This window comes from Leptonychotes weddellii, chromosome 6 (genome assembly GCF_054177405.1).
Source record: "Leptonychotes weddellii isolate Sample4059 chromosome 6, ASM5417740v2, whole genome shotgun sequence".
Lineage (NCBI taxonomy): Eukaryota > Metazoa > Chordata > Mammalia > Carnivora > Phocidae > Leptonychotes > Leptonychotes weddellii.
The window spans coordinates 104,880,618-104,899,984 of NC_138374.1; the positions used below are offsets into that span (position 1 = coordinate 104,880,618).

At 38.4% G+C, this 19,367-nt stretch overlaps 1 protein-coding gene across 6 annotated transcripts in view; it reads right to left on the reverse strand.

Annotated features, from left to right (window-relative positions):
* The window catches only part of DTL (denticleless E3 ubiquitin protein ligase adapter), a 75,882-nt gene that overhangs the window by 35,648 nt on the left and 20,867 nt on the right, over positions 1–19,367 (reverse strand). For all 6 annotated transcript variants that reach the window (XR_014146475.1, XR_014146476.1, XR_004079024.2 and 3 more), the window contains 3 exons: positions 15,631–15,720; positions 12,764–12,899; positions 2,074–2,906 (listed from right to left, as the gene is read on the reverse strand). Coding sequence is in view for 3 of the 6 variants with exons in the window: in XM_006743928.3 (XP_006743991.2) it covers positions 2,074–2,906; positions 12,764–12,899; positions 15,631–15,720 (1,059 nt within the window). In the remaining 3 variants the exon portion in view is untranslated. The remainder of the gene's footprint in view (positions 1–2,073; positions 2,907–12,763; positions 12,900–15,630; positions 15,721–19,367) is intronic.

Here is a 19,367-nt window from a genome sequence, read left to right on the forward strand (position 1 = left end):
GTTAGCACTAAAGGGTATTTTAAATTGCAATGCCTAGAAATTTGATTATTTAGTCAGTCAGCTTTCAGTCCCAAATATTTTGATGGCAATGTGTCTTCTGGCTGATTTGTACTGAATTTAATAAAAATTGAATAGACAGTATTCAAGGATGGAAGGGATAGATTTTTCATGTGAACAGAAAATATTTACCAGTTAAACCTCCTAGAGGAACGAAAGGTTAAAATAATCCTTCTTCTTGAAACAAATTAGTAAATCACTCTCCCAAATTTACAAATGAGATAGCGATTCAAATGGCAGCCGCTACCCTCTTCTGAAGGAATCTACATCATCATGCACATAAAGCAGAAAATTCTTTTAAAGAAACTTTAGCTTCAAAGACTGAAATTATAAAACCAGAAATATATGGGACCAGCACACTATTTTTAAAAGCCTTTAAAATTCACACATTAGTGAAAACAGTTTTTCATTGAAATTATTTTTCTGCTAACACACAGCTGAGACCAGTTTCTCTGGGGGGAAAAAAATTTTTGTTAGGGGCAAAAAACAGATACAGTGATAATTTTGAGAAGAAAGGAAAGATTCCTATATTATAGCTGATTTTTTTTTTTTCGTTTTCTGTAGCAAGGTCTTGGTTGGAGCTTGTGTTTGAAATAATCTTTAAAATATTTCTAGTTTATTTTCCCTCTAATTATGGGATAGGCTTCATGACAGTAGGAGGGGGATATGAACACTTATTAAACTAGAACTGGCCTAAGGTTATCCAGTTTCTGCCTTTTAGATTCTTGGAGTGGATTTTCATCATTCTACCACCTTCTCCTTAACACAGAGCAAGAGCTACTATGAAGCACAGCAGAACCTTCCTTAACCCATCCCACCTTAACTTGCAAACTGATTACCTGAAGCTTTTTAGTTCTGACTGGTGCCCATACTCACCCAACGCTCATAGCTACTTCCTCCGCCATTAATAATGAGTCACTTGCTTTCCCAAGTTCACAAACCTATTTTCTGCCAGCAGTACGTGTTTTTGAAATTATTTAACTTAAATTTATGCTAGTCAATGAAATGAGTCCTAAAAAGGTAAGTGAAACTAAGCTGAATGTTTTAAAAGTATAGATAATAGGTGAATTGCCAAAAATATTGGTGTGAGCAAGATGACTGTAAAAAAGATTGGAGAAAATCATAAAAATCCGGAAGGATTCTTCATTTAAATTGCTTTGTAAGTATCTAAGTTTCACTGTATTTTAAATAATCAAACTGTAATTACAAACTGGAAATCTATTTATGGATGTTGGCAACTTGCCCACGAATGTCAGCTTTATCCATAAAAAGGGGAGGGAATCTATAAAAAGTGGTGGCCAGGGGCTTGGCAGGGGGGTGGAGAAAATAAAAAGAAAATGTGGGGGTGGGGTGGGGAGGGAATTATATCAAACAAAGAAGAGGGAAGGTATCTTTGAATTGATATACTAGAGGATGATGAAGGCTTTGAGGAATCAAGCAAGAGGGCTGAGGGCTATGGACCTAGACAAGAGGTTTTTTTTTTTTTTTTTAATTAATTAATTTATTTGAAAGAGAGGGAGAGAGAGTGAAAGCGCCCACCCTCCGAGAGAGTGGGGAGGGAGGGTAGGGGCAGAGGGAGAGAAGTAGACTCCCTGCTCAGCTGGGAGCCAGGAGGGCTGGATCTCACAACCCTGGGATCAAGACCTGAGCCGCAATCAAGAGTCAGAAGCTTAATGGACTGAGCCACTGAGGCACCCCTGGACCTTGACAGAAGGCATTTAATGGGAATAAATAGGGTTGCTAGATAATAAAATACAGCAACACCCAGTTACATTTGAATTTCAAACAAATAAGGGATTTTTAGTATAAATAAGTCCCATGCAATATTTGTCCTGAATTTTTATGTGCTAAATTTGGCAACCCTAGGTATAAATAGATTTACTTAAAAAAAAAGAAAAGAAAGCATCCTGACTCCTGAGAAGGGATTTGTGTCTGACCTCTTCAAGTTAGGGAATGTATCCTCTCACTGGCCCCGTATGAGTTAGAAAATGCATCTTCCCACCACTGCCAACTTACCGGGCCTGGAGAAGTCTTTCCGCTCTGTCTCCTGGAACTGGGGGTCTGGGAGGATGGACTTCGCGGAGATGAATTCTCAGCCTTCCGTTTGGCTGCCATGGCCAATAACCAGTTTTTATTCTCTGGGGAGCTATTCTCTTTGCCTACCACCTCAGACCCTTCTCCACAAGATCCCAAAGGAAGAGGTAGTGTTCCACAGCTTTCTGAAGCATAAGGACTGGCAGGAGAAGGAGGCTCTGAGATACTCATACTAGCTCCTTCAATCTTGCTTGGTTTGGTAGGACCTAGAGAGTCCTTACCAAGGTCTTCCTGGTTACCAGCAAGGCAGCACAGATCCAAATGAAGCTTTTCAACTGGGTCATCAAGCTCAGTCACACAGTTGCAACTCTTCACACACTTCTGTTTCACACTCTCCAGACAACTTGAGTCTAGCCTCCTCTTTACTCGGTTTCTAGACTCTGAGCAAGCCACTGCTTGGGATGATTTCAGACTCACAGGAATGAGGGCTTTTCTTGGAGATGTGATCTTGGTCTCAGAAGCAGGTGGAGTGATAGGTGGTGACGAGGATGGTGTTCGGGTCATCCAGTTTCTAATGGACATCTTGAAAGATGAGGGTGGCTTGGGAGAGCCAGAGGAGACAGAGCCTCTTCTGCTGATGGGAGACCGGGCTTTGGCAGGAGGGGTTTTAATAGAGAATGTGGGAGTATTTGAAGGAAGAGGGAGGTCTCCTGCACAGCTTGGAGCACAAGCTGCTGATGATGGGGAGGAAATGGATGGACTGCTCTTTACTCTGGGTGCTTTGGCAGGAGTACTCTGGCTACTTGTCACTGTCACTGAAAAAAAAAAAAGAGGGTCACAAAAATCAGAAGTGAAAGTCATAGAAAATTCCTGAATTCTCATCAAGGAAAATTATAGCTAACTTAATCATATAGAAATGGGTTTCCCAGTGAGTAGGTTACATAGATCATTGGATTCTTACTTAACACACCCTTGCAACATCTTCCTTCCCCTTTCCTAACTGCCAGCCTCCCAACCACTGTTGTAAAACATATACTTTTAAATCTAGAAAATACAGAAAAATTAAAAAAAATTCAAAGTATTCAGGTAAACCACTTTTAGCATTTTTTCTATACTTGTGCATGTAATACATACATTATACACTTCAAATTTTTTCTATATAAAAACAAGACCATAATGTATATACTATTTAGTAACCTGCTTCTTAGCATATCATGACTATTTCTCACATTAATACAGATTTATATTATCATTTTTAATAGCTACCAAGTATTCTAAGGTAACAGTTAGACATCAGGTTGTTAATGATATTTTGTTTTCATAAGTAAAGTTGCCATTAGGATTCCCATATATACTTTTCAGCAATGCTAGGGCAGAGAGGCACTGCACAATGGCTCCCAAACAGAAGTATACTGGTCTAAAATTTGGCACATTCATTTACTATTGACTTGAACACAACCCTTTACCTCCTCTACTTCAGTTTCCATATCTGTTAAATGGAGAGCTTTTAATCTCCACAAGAAATAACCCCATCAATTACTTGTTAAGGTTATTAGGCCTCACTTGGTTTTCCACCTTAATTTACAAATGGCTACTTTCTATAAGCCAAAGAATGCCAAAGAACATTTTAGAAACTAAATGCTTGCTTGCTTTTAGTAAAACAAATCAAACAGTGGACAGAACTCTTCTCTATGTGTCCTGTCTCTTGTTTACAAGCAATGGCAAGTACTTTAGGCAAATTCTTATAAACTTTATGCTTCTTCCCCCTTGGGCCCCACCACAGACAACTCCGTATTTTCTTACGTTCCTTCTGAGCTTTGGAGATTTCTGAAACAGTGTTCCTATCTCCAAGAACAAGGAAAGGCCATCAGTTTATTTTCTAAGTCACCAACTCTTTGAATTATCACTCTGATATTTAATTCAGTTTAATTACTGAATTGCATTTATATGCAATTGAATTTAAGATGAGCTCACATAAAAATACAATCTCTCTTTTAACTAGAATACAGATTTACAAGGATTAATTTCAGGCATTTAGTTACCCTTTATGTTCTACCCTGTGCTTTTTACTAATCAAGCAGTTTTGCCTTGCAACAGAGAAATTCTACACACTGACTTTTGCCTAAACTTTTCCCATCAACCATATGTTTAGAAATGGCCAAGGTGATACTGCTCCTTCTACACATCATTACTGGAAAACCCCATTTTTGTCGTAACACGCTATATAAGGGAAATTAGTGACAGGGACCTGTCCCTGAAGCATCTGGTCATAGTTCTCATACTCATGTTCTAGAGCTTGATTAGTTATTATTTCAGGAGGACAGAAACTTTTCATTTGTTTCACTCCTCAGTGCAGGTCAACAGTCACTACATAGCCCCTGTAGTCTTTAGTTCCATTAAAGTGGGCTGAAGGGTATGGTTAAGGCAGAACAGAAAGCCCTAAAATAGTATGGGTCTTACAACATGCAGATTCTAAGACAGGATTAGGGGAGAAGGAAAAGCTGGGCCAGGGGCAGCTGGGCTTGGGCCACACAGATATCTAAGTTTCTGAAGTGTTTACTAAAGGTCAGCAGGGGATCTGATGTGGTGGAAAGCTAGGGCATTTCTCTTCCTTTAGGATGTTAAAATGAAAGAAGGAGTGGACCATGTTCAAAGAGAAGATTTTATTAACTTGGAAGGCTAACAAAACTCTAGGCCAAATTTAAATCTTTTTTTTAAAAATAGTAATTAGATTCTTAAGATAATAAAAGTTCATGGTAAAAAAAAAGAACCAAACAGTTAAAGAGGGGAATAAGGTGAAAAGTAAAAAGTCCTCTTTTTAATCTTCTCGTTTTACTCATGTTCTTGTGCAACCCACAATTTTCTATATGTCTGTTAGTACACACAAGGCATATCATACTTTAAAAACCCAACAATGGATTATTACACACATACACCACATACTCCCTCACGTACATACTGCAATTTGCTCTTTTCCCTTAAAAATGTTATCTTTTTCTCTATATCTCTACAAATATGTTAGATGTACTGCATTCTTTTTAACAGCTATACAGTATATCCTATTGATCCATCGATTTAATAGGACGTGCCCATTTAGCACATCATCTACTGAATTTCCACTGACCCTAAGCACTGCATGAGATCTGATGACAGGGTAGCATAGACTGCTTTACTATCCTAAAAGCTTCCTGAAAGTCAGTTCCTTTAGGAATTATAAGAGAGCTTACTAATAATTGGTCACTTTGCAGCTCCTTTCTGTGTAAGGGTTTGCCATCTGGCCTCACCCCACCTTTTCGGTCATATCATGTACTCTGCTACTTTAGGATACTGTTACAGGAGACTACTCATTGCTTCCTGAACAAGCTGCACACTGTCACATCTCTGTCTTTGTTCATGTGGCTTTCTTGCCAAGTCTGTCCCTTCTTGGCCAGGCAAAAATTCTCATGTTTCAGGCTCTGATGACATCATTAACTTCATTGCTACACAATTCACAAACTTCTTTTCACTGTGAAGAATTCACAAACTTCTTTCCTCCTCTCCCAGAGTAAGTAGGTTCTTTTGTTTATATAACTAGGAACATTGTCAGTAATGTACCACAGCTTTTGTAGCTGCCTCCTGGACTAGACTGTGAGCACCTAGGGGGCAGGTGATGATGATTTACTCATTTTTAGGTCTAGTGCCCCTACAGCAACCCAGCAAGGAATTATTAAACCATTTTTGTTGAATGTCATTCCTGCTGAGAGAGGACAGTGAGGTTCCAGGCATCAAAAAACAGACTCTAAGTATTCTGCTGATTGGTGAGACTATAGCAAGCACATGAGATAGAACAGGTAAGGTTTCTTTCCTTTAAGATAAGGACAATCATTGTCCTTTGTCATTCAGTAATGCCTAAACCAGATGTTCTCAAGCCTGGCTACATAACAGAATTACTTGGAGCTTTATAAACATACAGGTACTTGGTCCCCACCCCAGACCTACTGAACAATCTCTGGGGATACACAAACTTTTAAAAAGCTCCACCACTGGTTATGATGCACAGCTGGGGTGAAGAACCATTCACCTCGACAGTGCTGAGATTGCTGGCGGAAAGAGTGAAACACCAGGAAGTGACAGAGCAGGTGCTGGCTGGGAGAAGTAGGGCAGAGGGAAAAGGGGCCGTGCCTTGGATTTAAAGCCTTCTGGCTGGGGTGTTAAAAGGGCCAGAAGAGAAGATACGAAGCCCAGGATAGCAGTGAAGCTTGGGGTGATAATTAGAAGTTGGGAAAGCAGAGGACCGTAATTTTCAAAATGGAAGTGTGATTAGCAGCAGCCAATCTGTTGCTGGAAGCTGGGCTACAGGGCTGAATAGCCAATGTGCCAGCCCTTGGCATTCACTGGGGTTGCTGCTCTGTAGTGCTCTTCAGAGGAACTCTAGCAGCATCCAGAAATGGAGAAATCTAGGTATAACTCTTGGTCAGGTTTTTTCTCTTTTTTTAAAAAAATATTTTATTTACTTATTAGAGAGAGAGAAAGCACAAGCAGGGGGAGTGGTACAGGGAGAGGGAGAAGCAGGCTCTCTGCTGAGGAGGGAGCCCGATGCGGAACTGGAGCCCAGCACCCTGGGATCATGACCTGAGCCGAAGGCAGACAACCAACTGAGCCACCCAGGTGCCCCTCTTGGTCAGGTCTTAACTCAAATTTTGCTTTCCTGTGTTGAGTTCTAAAGGAGGCAGTACTGCAGAGTGCTTGCAAGCATGTGCTCCAAACCCAGGCTGCAAGTGTTTAAACTCTGGTTCTACTACAACTTCAAGGCTGTGTGATCTGAGGCAAGTCTAACTTCCTTGAGCTTCAGTTTTGGTTGTTTGGGGAACTAAATAAGATAATCCATGTGGGTCCCTAGAATGATTGTGCTAATACTCAATAATGGCTAAATGTTGTTGTTATTATTTTGGTCCAAACTTAGACAACATATGTAACTTTTTTTGTGACTTGGCTTCCAAAACTAAGAATAATTAATGACACACTAAAAATACTTAGTTAAGCAACTCACTTTTCATTAATACTCTTAAAATGGTTACTGCAATTAACACAGAAATGCCACCTCTGGGAATCTATTTTAATGGGATGGAGGAACCCTTAATTCAGAAAAAAATTTTCACAAAATATTGGAAACAAAATGTCCAACTATGATAGAATAGCTAGATAAACTACGGAACATTTACTCAGTGGACTATTTTAAATATTTTGCTAAAAAGATAACAAAAAGTGCTTAGGACATCATGTTCGGTGAAAACATCCCCAAGAAATCCAAATGTATTTACAGTGTAAACATGATTCTGTTGATAAGACTCTCTTTGTGGAAAAGGAGGAAAATCTCAAAAAAGTTAAAATGTTAATTAAAATCGTGAGTGGTGGAAACACTGAGGGCTTTTTCCTCATATGATTCTTCGCTTTTTCGTTTTCCAAAATTAGGGAGAGATAAGTAAATATAAAGACAAGGCAGCAAATAGACATCCATGTTCATGGATCACAAGACTTAACACATCATTAAGATGGCAATATTCCCCAAACTGAGCTATAGATTTGATGCAATCCATATCAAAATCCTAGAGGACTATTTTGCAGAAATTGACAAGCTGGTTCTAAAATTTGTATAGAAATATAAGAGGACAAGAATAGTCATAATAACTTTGAAAAAGAAGAAAATTCTGACTTCCAAACCTGCTACAAAGCTACAATAATCAAGACAATGTGGTATCCGCATAAGGATAGACATATACACCAATGGAACAGAAATGAGAATCTAAAAATAAACCCTTACGTTTATGGTCAATTAAGTTTTGGCAAGGGTGTGAAAACAATTTAATGGAGTAAAGAATAGTCTCTTTTAAAAATGATACCGAGAGGGACGCCTGGGTGGCTCAGTCATTAAGCATCTGACTTTGGCTCAGGTCACAATCCCCGGGTCCTGGGATCGAGTCCCACATCGGGCTCCCTGCTCAGCAGGAAGCCTGCTTCTCCCTCTCCCACTCCCCCTGCTTGTGTTCCTGCTCTCGCTATCTCTCTCTGTCAAATAAATAAAATCTTTAAAAAAATAAAAAATAAAAAATAAAAATGATACCGAGAAAGCTGGATATCCATGCATAAAAGAGTGAATTTGGATCCTTACCTCACATCATACACAAAAATAAACACACAACGGACCAGATAGCCTTAAAACTAAAAAACTCCCAGAATAAAACATAGGAGTAAATCTTTGTGACCTTGAGTTAAGCAATGGTTTCATTAGATACAACATCAAAAGCACAAATGACAAAGGAAAAAACAGATAAACTGGATTTCAACAAAATTAGAAAATTTTGTATCAAACAACACCATTAAGCAAGTAAAAAGACAACCTATAGAATAAGAGAAGATATTTTCAAATCATTGTATGACAAGGGGCTTATATCCAGAGTATATAAAGAACACTTATAACTCAACATTACTCCAAAGAAAATATACAAATGGCAAATAAGCACATGAAAAAATGCTTTACATTGTTAGCCATTAGGGAAATTCAAATTTAAACCACAATGGGATGCCCCTTCACATTCACTAGAAGGGCTATATTAAGAAGAGAAACAATAAGAAGTGCTAATAAGGATACAGAGAAATTGGAACCCTCATTTTGGATGCTGAAAAAATTCTAGAATTAGATTGTGTTGATGACTGCCTAACTCTGACCATCCTAAAGACCCTGCACTGTATACTTTAAATGGGTGGACTTGTGATATGTGACTATACCTTGACAAGGCTCTAAAAAAAAAAGCCTCAAGGGGAAAAAAAGTAGAGGAAATAAAAAGTATGTAACTCCTTTCTGAATAGAAAAAAATAATAATACTTTTTTTTTTTTTTTTTAAAGATTTTATTTATTTATTCATGAGAGACAGAGAGAGAGGCAGAGGGAGAAGCAGGCTCCCAAGGAGCAGGGAGCCTGATGCGGGACTCGATCCCAGGACCCTGGGACCATGACCTGAGCCGAAGGCAGACGCTTAACCATCTGAGCCACCCAGGCGCCCAATAATACTCTTGATCAAACCAAAATTATGATCCTGTATTGGGAAGATAGGGGAATGCAGAGCATGCAGAGGTTTGCTAGTGGTGGAGACACAGAGAGCTAAATCCTCATCTCACATAGTAAGAAGTCAACAGATAATGTTGAAAACTGCAACAAAATAAAACCCTGAAGAAATAGAAATGCACAAATATTATTTAGAGATATAGACATACACATCAAAGAATCAGCTAAAAGATTTGACAGTGGCTACCCCTGAAAAAGGGGAACTGTGGGGCAGGGTGTCTGGGGACTGCTTTTTATCTTATTCACTGCTGTAGAACTAGTTGACTTGTTAAACTATGATACTAATAAAAAATTTTTTTTAAAGAGAGGAAAAACCAAAACCAAAAATGAAGGCATCAAAGGTTTTACTGAAGTAGACTTAGAACAAAAGACCCCTCTGGAGTCCAGTTCTGCTTATAACAACTTGTAAGAGACTAAATAAGTCACTAGAAAAATGAGCATATATTTGGTCTCACCTTCAACTCCCCATTACCTTAGGCCTTGATGGCTAATGTAAAATGAATCTTTAAGCTTGAATTTCAAGCTTACTACTATATATCTGTTGATAACATCAGAATCCCCTCTGGCTGGCTCAGTGCTTGGAAGACTTTTGCTCTTGGTGCATTGTCCCACTCTTCAACACTGTCTCTGTCAATTCATGGTTATTACAAAATCCACATACATGATCTTTCCAATACCTTGCTTGCTCTGTCTCTTGGCCTCCTTCTACACGGCTTTGTCCTTTCACTCACTCAAGCCCCTTATTCCTTGACCTTATTACTACCAACCTGCAAATCCTCCATTTTCTCAATTTCAATCACCACCTGTTTTCCAGCTCACTTTTGTGAGCAATTCCAAATTCCAATTCCAAAAACCCTTCATTCTCGGGGATCTCAATTCATTCATCTTCCGACTTTGATACTGTACCCCAGTGCCACTATATCCTCACTTCTCTCCTCACTCAGTTTCAATCCTATTGTCAGTCATTACAGTCATCCTCTCATATCTACCCTCAACTTCCTTGGCCCCCCCTCACTTCACACTTGTGGATTTAAACCACATCCCTGGTTAAATGCAACTCCCCACCTACAGTGTATCTGTACCTGGGCAGCAGACACACAACCATGCTGACTGCTCACTTTTAATTCATGGCTACTAGCCTCAAGTTGACCCATAGCCCAACAACCGTATTTCCCCAGTCCATTCACTCTTCTTTTCTCTGCATGACTCATGTCACACTTTTTTATCTCTCCTCGGATCTCAACCATCTCCTCCCTTATCCTTATTTTCACTTGATGATCTTGATTCCTATCTCAGCTAAGAAAAGAGAAGCTATCAACTTCCATAGGTTCTGACCATCCCTCTATCCACCTACCTTCACTGTGCTTATATATTCTACCTTTTCTCTAATTACTATGAATGAACTTTCCACACCCCTGGCAAAGGCCTACCCTTTTACTTGTAAATTTGATATCACCCCCTCACACTTGAGAACATTGCTCCAGCAAATTTCCCTGCATCAAGTTTCCCCCTCTCCATAGGATCCTTCCAGTCACATACAAAATGCTATATTCCTATTAATACAAAACAAAAACAAATTTCAACACTGCTTCTTCCTTCAGCTACCACTTCATTTCTCTCCTTTTCTTTCTAGCAAAAACTCCTTGAAGGAACCCTCTATACTTACAGTCTCCGAGTTCTCTTCTCTGATCCTCCTTAACACCTCCCTGACACTCTGCCAACTGCTCTCATTAAAGTCACCAAATAATCCCCATATTGCCAAATCCAAAGGCCAATTTTTACATGGAATGCTAAAAACATTTGAACAAATTCATCCCCCTCTCCATTTATTTACTTGGCTTCCAGGATACAATACTCTCCTAATTTTTTTTTTTAAAGATTTTATTTATTTGCGAGAGAGAGAATGAGAGACAGAGAGCATGAGAGGGAGGAGGGTCAGAGGGAGAAGCAGACTCCCCGCCGAGCAGGGAGCCCGATGCGGGACTCGATCCCGGGACTCCAGGATCATGACCTGAGCCGAAGGCAGTCGCCCAACCAACTGAGCCACCCAGGCGCCCAATACTCTCCTAATTTTTCTCTATCTCTGGTTGTGTCTGTTCCTTCACCCCTCCAATCTCTAAACATTGGGGTGTTCCAAGGGTCAGAACCTAGACCTATCCTCTTTTCTTAACTATAGCTTCCTTCACCTATATGATGAATCCCAAATTTACAGCTCTAGCCTTAAACTGCAGAATTAAACATCTAACCCCCTCTCTGACCTCTTCATTTGAATGTCTAATAATTATATCAAACAACATATCCAAATGGAACTTTGGCTATTCTCTCCCAAACCTGTTTCTTCTGCAATGATTCCTATCTAGATTAATAGCAATTCCATTCTTCTAGCTTCTCAAGTCCTAAACTCTGAAGTGATCCTTGATAACTCTCCCTTACATCCCATATCTGATTCCACGCTATATTTACAATATATCCAGAACTTGAAGACTTTTACCATGTCTTTTGCTACCCCTCTGTCCAAGTCACCATCATTGCTTCCTGGATTATTTCAAAGGACTTCACAATTAGCTTCCAGCTTTTACACTGATCCCTTTATAATTTGTTTTCAACACAGGAGTAAAAACGGTCAAGCTAGGAAAAGTCAGATCATGATACTCCTGTATTTAAAACCCTGCAATAGCTTTTTATCTGTCAGAATAAAAGCCCAAATCATATAAGAACCTCATTTTCCATTACTATTCCCCTCCCTCTCCTTAGCTTGCTCCAGTTAGAGGGGCTATACCCACATTAGCCTCCTCGAGGAACAAAAAATGTCAGGCCTACTCCTGCTTCAGGGCTTCTGTGCTTGCTGTTTTATCTGCCTGGAATGTTCTTCAAAATGTGCACATGGCTCACTATTTCACTTCCCTTACTCAAATGTCATCTAAACATTGAGGCTTCCCTGGGCACCTAATTTTCCAGTGTTCCTTTTTTTCCGAAGTATTTATTATTACCTGACATAGTACATATTTTACTTTATTTATTTTTAAAGATTTTATTTATTTATTTGACAGAGACAGAGATAGTGAGAGCAGGAACACAAGCAGGGGGAGTGGGAGAGGGATAAACAGGCTCCCCGCCGGGCAGGGTGCCTGATGTGGGACTCGATCCCAGGGTCCTGGGATCATGACCTGAGCCGAAGGCAGACGCTTAACGACTGAGCCACCCAGGCACCCCATATTTTACTTTAACTTGTTTCTTTGCCTCTCATACTAATCTGTAAACTTCATTTACATCTTTGGGATTTTTGATTCTTTTGTTCATTGCTAAAAGTCCAGCAACTCAGAGCAATGCCTAGCACATCATAGGTGTTCGATACTTTGAAAGTAAATCCACCACTGTATTCCAGTGCCTCGTGTAGATGATAAACCTAGTAGTTCTCAGAAAACATTTATTGAAAAGAATGAATGTCAAAACGATGGTGCTTTCCTTTAAAAATATACCAAACAAGATCAAATTTAGCTTATCACTCTGTATTGTAGAATGAAACCAATCAAACCATAAACAACGTAGAAAAATGCATGGGATCCTTACCTAGGTCAGCTCTCGCTTCTTTTTTCTTCTGAGAAGCCCAACCCACTATGGAGAGTTTATCTCCTCCTGATTTCTCCTCTAAGCCTCTATTCAAGCGCCAGATTTTCAGTGTATTGTCATCAGAGCAGGTAGCAATCTAATGAGAATCAGGAAGGGAGTTAAGAAGTCTCAGTCAAAGATTTACAACAAAGTAAAAAGTAGATCTTAAGGACTCATGACTAGAGAATTATTCCATCTAATATACCAGGATGTAGAAAATGATCATATATTCATCCCTTGCTTTCAGGAATCACTCCAAATTTCCAAAGGACTCTTGTTTCTTTCTAATTCTGATGGTATGTCTTTCATTACCAGTTGTGTCTTACCTGACCTAAAGCCCTACTATAAAATCAGGTTCATTTCATTTTACTCTCAAAAACCTGGGCAAGTCATCATCTTCATCACCTTCTATATAACTATGAAATAAATAATTACAACACCTTTTTTATTTTCTCTCTTAAATGATAAACCAGTGTACGCCACCAACATTCAATTTCTACCACTTCCTTCTGAATTCTACATGTTCTGGCTTACTGCTGAAATAATGGGATCATTTCCAAGATCAGGCTTAGTCGGTGACTCTAGTAGGCTGTGACAAGTAGAATGAAACCATTCCTTTGAGATTCTTTTTCAGATAGGTAAAGGAGTAATCTGGGAAAACAACAAGTTCACTAGGCTGAAAGAAGTTAAAAATAACCTTTGCCCCTTTAAAAATATCTGACCACTCCCGATCTTGGTCCCAAGCCTTTTATGGCAGAGAAAGTCCAGCTTGAAGAGCTTGTGGCAAATGGCCACTGGTACCAGAGCTGTTCCCCAGCATTTGTTTATATAATTTCTCTATTTCAGTCACTGAAGAGACAGAAAAAAAAGAACACACGTTCTTCTTAAATCTTGGCCCCCAAGAGACTGGCAGCTTTTTCCTTTCCTTACTGGGAGGCCAAAAGAAGACACACATATTTAACTGCTCTACAAGAAATGCCTGGAATCCCCAGTTACTCTATGGTCTATTAACAAGAATTATTTCCAGAGCACCTACTGTGAGTCTGACAATTTACATATTTTATGTTGTTTAATTCTCACAATGTAAAAAGCCTTGAACTCAAATAACCTCATCTACAAAATAAGAATAAAGTTATTTGCCCAAGGTCACCACAATTAAGTGGCAGAGCTAGAACTGAAATCTAAATTTTTCCAATTTCAAAGGCTAGATTTTAAAACCATATTTTACCTTAACTCTAGGCTGGGAACAAAGTTATTAAAACAAACAAACAAACAAACAAACAAAAACTTTTAAAGTAGGGGTCATTAGATTAGTATAGGTAAACAGTCCTGTCATTACCTATGAGTTTTTTCTGTGCATATAGTTAAGGGCAATATATGATAGTTGAAAAAAGAGAACACAAATAACTGAGTAATTAAAAAACTCTCTTAGTTCTCCAAAGATACAAAACTCCATGTTAAAAGTAGGTATTTCACTGGCAGTTACATGGAATCTCAGAAGAAAAATGTCATTAGGATTTAATTATTGGTGATTAAAGCAAGGAGTTAAAAAAAAAAAGAGTCTATCATAAGGCTGACCACAGAAATGGTTATACAGATATAGAAATAAAAAGAAATCCACAGCAGTACTGGAAAGCTAGCAGGGATGCCATGAGTAGTAGACCAGACCATTAGAAGTTTCTGGAAGATAAAAAAACAGATGGGAACAAAACCTCAAAATGTCATAAATGAAAGGGGAGATATCCACAGAAGTGATATTTCTTGTAAGCCCCAAATAACCCAAAGACTAGAGGCAGTAGGGACTGGGAGAATTAGTGGAACTTGGGCCACTATTGTATGAAATCCCTATATATTCACGAAGTTTATGTTTCTAGCCTTTTTACATTTCAGGTATTTTGTTTGTTTGTCTTTAAGTATTACTGTAAAAAAAATTTTTTTAAGTGAGAAATGTCTAAAACATTTTGGAGCCACTTACATAGCGTAGCCATAGATAACCTAACACATTACGACTTCACAGTAAGCACGGTTTAGGCATGTGAAAACTAAATTGGACTGTGAAGGACAGTCAAGATGTTACATTTAATATACCACATTGATAATACGTAGAAAGTTAATAAAAACTAGTTTTCCCACCTTAGATTTTCTTTTTATCTTAGATTTTCAGATGAAATTTAATTACATTAAAAACTTAATTCTATGTTTAGGAAAGAAATTACTCTAGGGAATCAAGAAATCCATTCTTATCTTGCCATTTGCAATGATGTGGATGGAACAGAGGGTATTATGCTAAGTGAAATAAGTCAGTCAGAGAAAGACAATTATCATATGATCTGACTTATACATGGAATTTAGGAAACAAAACAGAGGATCATAGGGGAAGAGAGGAAAAAATAAAACAAGATGAAATCAGAGAGGGAGACAAACCACAAGGGACTCTTAATCACAGGAAACAAACTGAGGGTTGCTGGAGGGGAAGGGATGGGAGATGGGATAACTGGGTGATGGATATTAAGGAGGGCATGTGATGTAATGAGCACTGGGTATTATATAAGACTGATGAGTCATTGATCTCTACCTCTGAAACCAATAATATATGTTAACTGAGTTTAAATTAAAAAAAAAAATCCATTTTTATTCCTTAGTGTAAGTTTCTCTATTGGTAGAGAAAAGTAGAATATGTATGGTTAATGCTGACATAGATCCTGGATGGCCTCTAGATCTTTCAATCTCTAAGCATAAAAGTCTGTGTAACTCTCAAACTAACCTTGGGAAAATCTACAAATCTGTGATCTACTTTTTAAACCAATGACAGAGATTTATTTACAAACCTTTGTGAAGTCTGATGGACACCAGCACACAGATGTGACTTCTTGAGAGTGACCCTGGAGCACAGTAGGAGGATGCCAGGGTGTGGAGACCTATCACACCATCAAAAAAGAAAAAACAAGTCAGCAGAGCAGTATTAGGTCTTCCAGATAGAGCCTTTGAACCTCTCCATATTTGTGTCTTACAGAGCTTCAGGGTTGTTACCAAAGATCTCTCTAGGTATGCCTAGTTATAGCTCAGAAAAGAGTCCCAATGGGCAATAAAAGTATTTCTGTCATTGATCTGAGAAAACAGAATGAAAATAGCCAAAATAAGTAAAATAATATGAACTTAAATACCAGGACAGGTCTTATTTCAATTCAAGACTACCTAGCTATATATATTTTGACTAAAATTCAAGAATGACATTGTTCCTCACCTCTTAGCTGGTAACCTTTCTATAAGGATAGGGTTCAGCTGCTAGGTAGTATGAACTTCAAGTGGAGTCCTGTTTTTACATAGTCTAGACATTTTCAGATCTTCTCTAATCGGCTACTTCCAGGAACACTACATTAAATAAATGCTGAAGGCATCTCAGACATAGTACCAGTTCTCCTCTGACAAGAGGACAGTCTTTCATCCAAAAGACTCACTGATTTTTACCAAAGTCCCTAGAATTATACCCCTTCATTTTGAAGGAATATAAACTATATACTTTTACATGGCACTTCCACATGGCACTTTTTTTTTGGGAAAAAAAAAAAATCCCCTAAAATTTCATTTTGGTAAATTTGCTTAAAGAAATCTTGAATTTTCAGTTAAGTACTGCCATATCTTAATGAATCAAGAAGGGTCATATTGTGCAGTACTATACACGTGACAAAGGATCAGATTTCCCCCCTCACTGGATGCTACTTGTGATATGCATTTGACAGTTGACTCATTCAAGAGTTGTCAATCCCTTTCAGAGGCCACGGGAATTAATCAGCACAATATGGCATATAAACTCACATAACTATTATTAGCATGTGTTCGGAAAAAAAAATTATTCTCTTTTCATTTTCCTGAGGCTATGAATCATTGCTCATCTGTATGAAGAAAGTGGAGGCGACTCTGGAAAGAGTATTTGCAGAGAATGACTAAGAAAACTTAATAGATTCCTTCAATTGTAGTGAAGAGAGTCAACACACTGATTCATAAGGTCATCCAACTCAATTATTACTACTCCTCTCTTGGGTTAAATGGCACATGTAATGATTCAAAAAGCAAAAGAAGAGAAAGAGTAGAGTCTAATTCGCCTTGCCGGGTTAATTAGAGTTTAACAGAAAAAGCTTTTTCCTGAGTATTATCTAAAAGGATCTCACTCTTTGCCTCCTACAATGGCACAGAGAACAATAACTCATTCCCTCACAAGGTAGCGTATTTTAGGAAAGACTTTCAAGATAGTCTCTAGTTATCTCAGGAGCCACAGAAATTTTCCTTCCTCCTGCATTTGGGATGGCCCCAGTCCATTAAATTTCTCTTCATGCAAGGCCCAAGCAGGCCAGGTAGGAGCAAATTAAAAAGGAGAGAAAATCCTAATGTCCTCTTGACTGACCCTCCCTGGTAGGAACACATTATTCTACTCCACTGGTTTACTCTGCTTGTGGCCTCTAGCTTGTCATTTCAAGATACTGCCTCTTCTTCAATTTTCTAGGCATTACAGTACCTAAGGGAACCTAAACATGTACACAAAGGATTAAAATAAATCTCAAGAAAACCAAACATCCGCCAATAGAATACATGCACATTTTTTGCATTTATCTATAGGATCTAAAAGAAAAAACAAAAGATCCCTTGGAAAAACTTTTTACAAACTGGTAATAAGGTAGGAATAATAATGACAATAAAAGTCAGCATTTGTTGAGGCAGGCACTTCGTATAGCATTAAAGTAGGGAGAAGGTTCCTCAAAAAGTTAAACACAGAATTAATTACTATATGACCCAGCAATTTTTTTTAAAGATCTATTCATCCATTTGAGAGAGAGAATGAGACAGCATGTGCGCACGCGAGTGGGGGTGGGGGGAAGGGGGAGATGGAGAGAGAGAATCTCAAGCAGACTCCCTACCCAGCTAGGAGCCCAATGTGGGGCTCAGTTCCACGACCTGGAGATCATGACCTGAACCGAAATCAAGAGTTGGACGCTCAACCCCGACTAGCCAACCAGGCGCCCCAGGACGCAGCAATTCTATTCTTAGGTATACACACAGCAAAACTGAAAATATATGTTCAAACAGAAACTTGTACATGAATGTTCATAGTAGCTTTATTTATAAAGCCAAAAAGTGGAATAATTCACATGTCCACCAACTAATAAATGGATAAATAAAATGTGGTCTATCCATACAATGGATATTCAGCCATAAAAAGGAATGAAGTACTGATACGTGCAACAACAAACAAATCTGGAAAACATTATGCTCAGTGAAACAAGCCAGACATAAAAAATCACATATTGTATGATTCCATTTATAGGATATGTCCAGAATAGGCAAATCCACAGACAGAACATAGGTTAGTGGTTGCCAGGGGCTGAGAGCAGAGGAGAATGAAGAGTGACTCTTCAAGGGTACAGTGTTTCTTTTTGGAGTAATGAGAATGTCTGGGAATGAGACAGTGGCGATGGCTACTCAAAATCAACTGTACATTTAAAAATGACTAAAATGATGAATTTTATATTATGTGAATTCTATCTCAATAAAAAAAAAAAAGGGTGGAGAGAAGGGCATGTTGTGGGCTGAAATGAGTACTAATGTCCATCAAGTTTGTATGAATGGTAGTTACAGGAGCTTTCACAGTTTAGGACTACCCTACATGGTATAGTATACTTGTTGACTACTTCAAAGAAGATGAATTTCCCCTAGTGAAACTCAACTTGTTTTTAAATCCTTCATTTTTATTCAAATAAGTTTTTATTGTCACTTTGTTATGATAAAACATTACCGTAATCACAGGATTTCATTTTTTAAAAACCTCCCTCTACTTTTAAGTAATTAGAGGAAACTATTAAGTCCAAGAGACATTTACACCTATGCATTCTGGAGATGGTCAAAACACAGAAAACTGTCCTTTCTTACATATTCTAGTTGTTATATAGACTTTAATTCAAGACATGTAGAATCCCCAAGTTAAAACTCTTAGAACTATGAAGGTTACCACTAGAAATAACTGGCTCTAAGCTACACATCTAATAAAACATTCTGTATCCTTAAACATGCAAAAAAGACCAGCACCTTTCCTCAAAAAAATCTCCTTACTCTGCCCAGTCAGAAACCAAATCTCATCTTTATTTCTGCCATGAGATCATCTACACTTCCTAAAGTGTCAGGCTCAATGTTTCGCCAGTCAGCGGTAGAATGACTGTGCCAAATGAGTTTATTTATAACCACTTCAATACTATTCAGTGGCTATAACAGAAATGAACCAGGGAAGGGAGGGGAGAGGAAGGGGTGGGACATAGGGTAAGAAATTTAAAAGAAAAAAATATATTAACTGTTTTTATTTTTAAGTCTTGGTCCTTAGTATCAGAGAGTCTAACTACATTACACCTCCCTTTTGCCGAGCACTGGTAAAGATTAAAAGGCCATTCTCTTCTGTCTTAAGATCTGCAACTCTTTTCTTTCACTCTGTTTTCTTGTGCCCATGGGCTTTTTAACATAGGAAAAATCCCAACACTCGAGAGAATTCTGACCTTTTGGAAACATAGCAGAGCTACAAGAT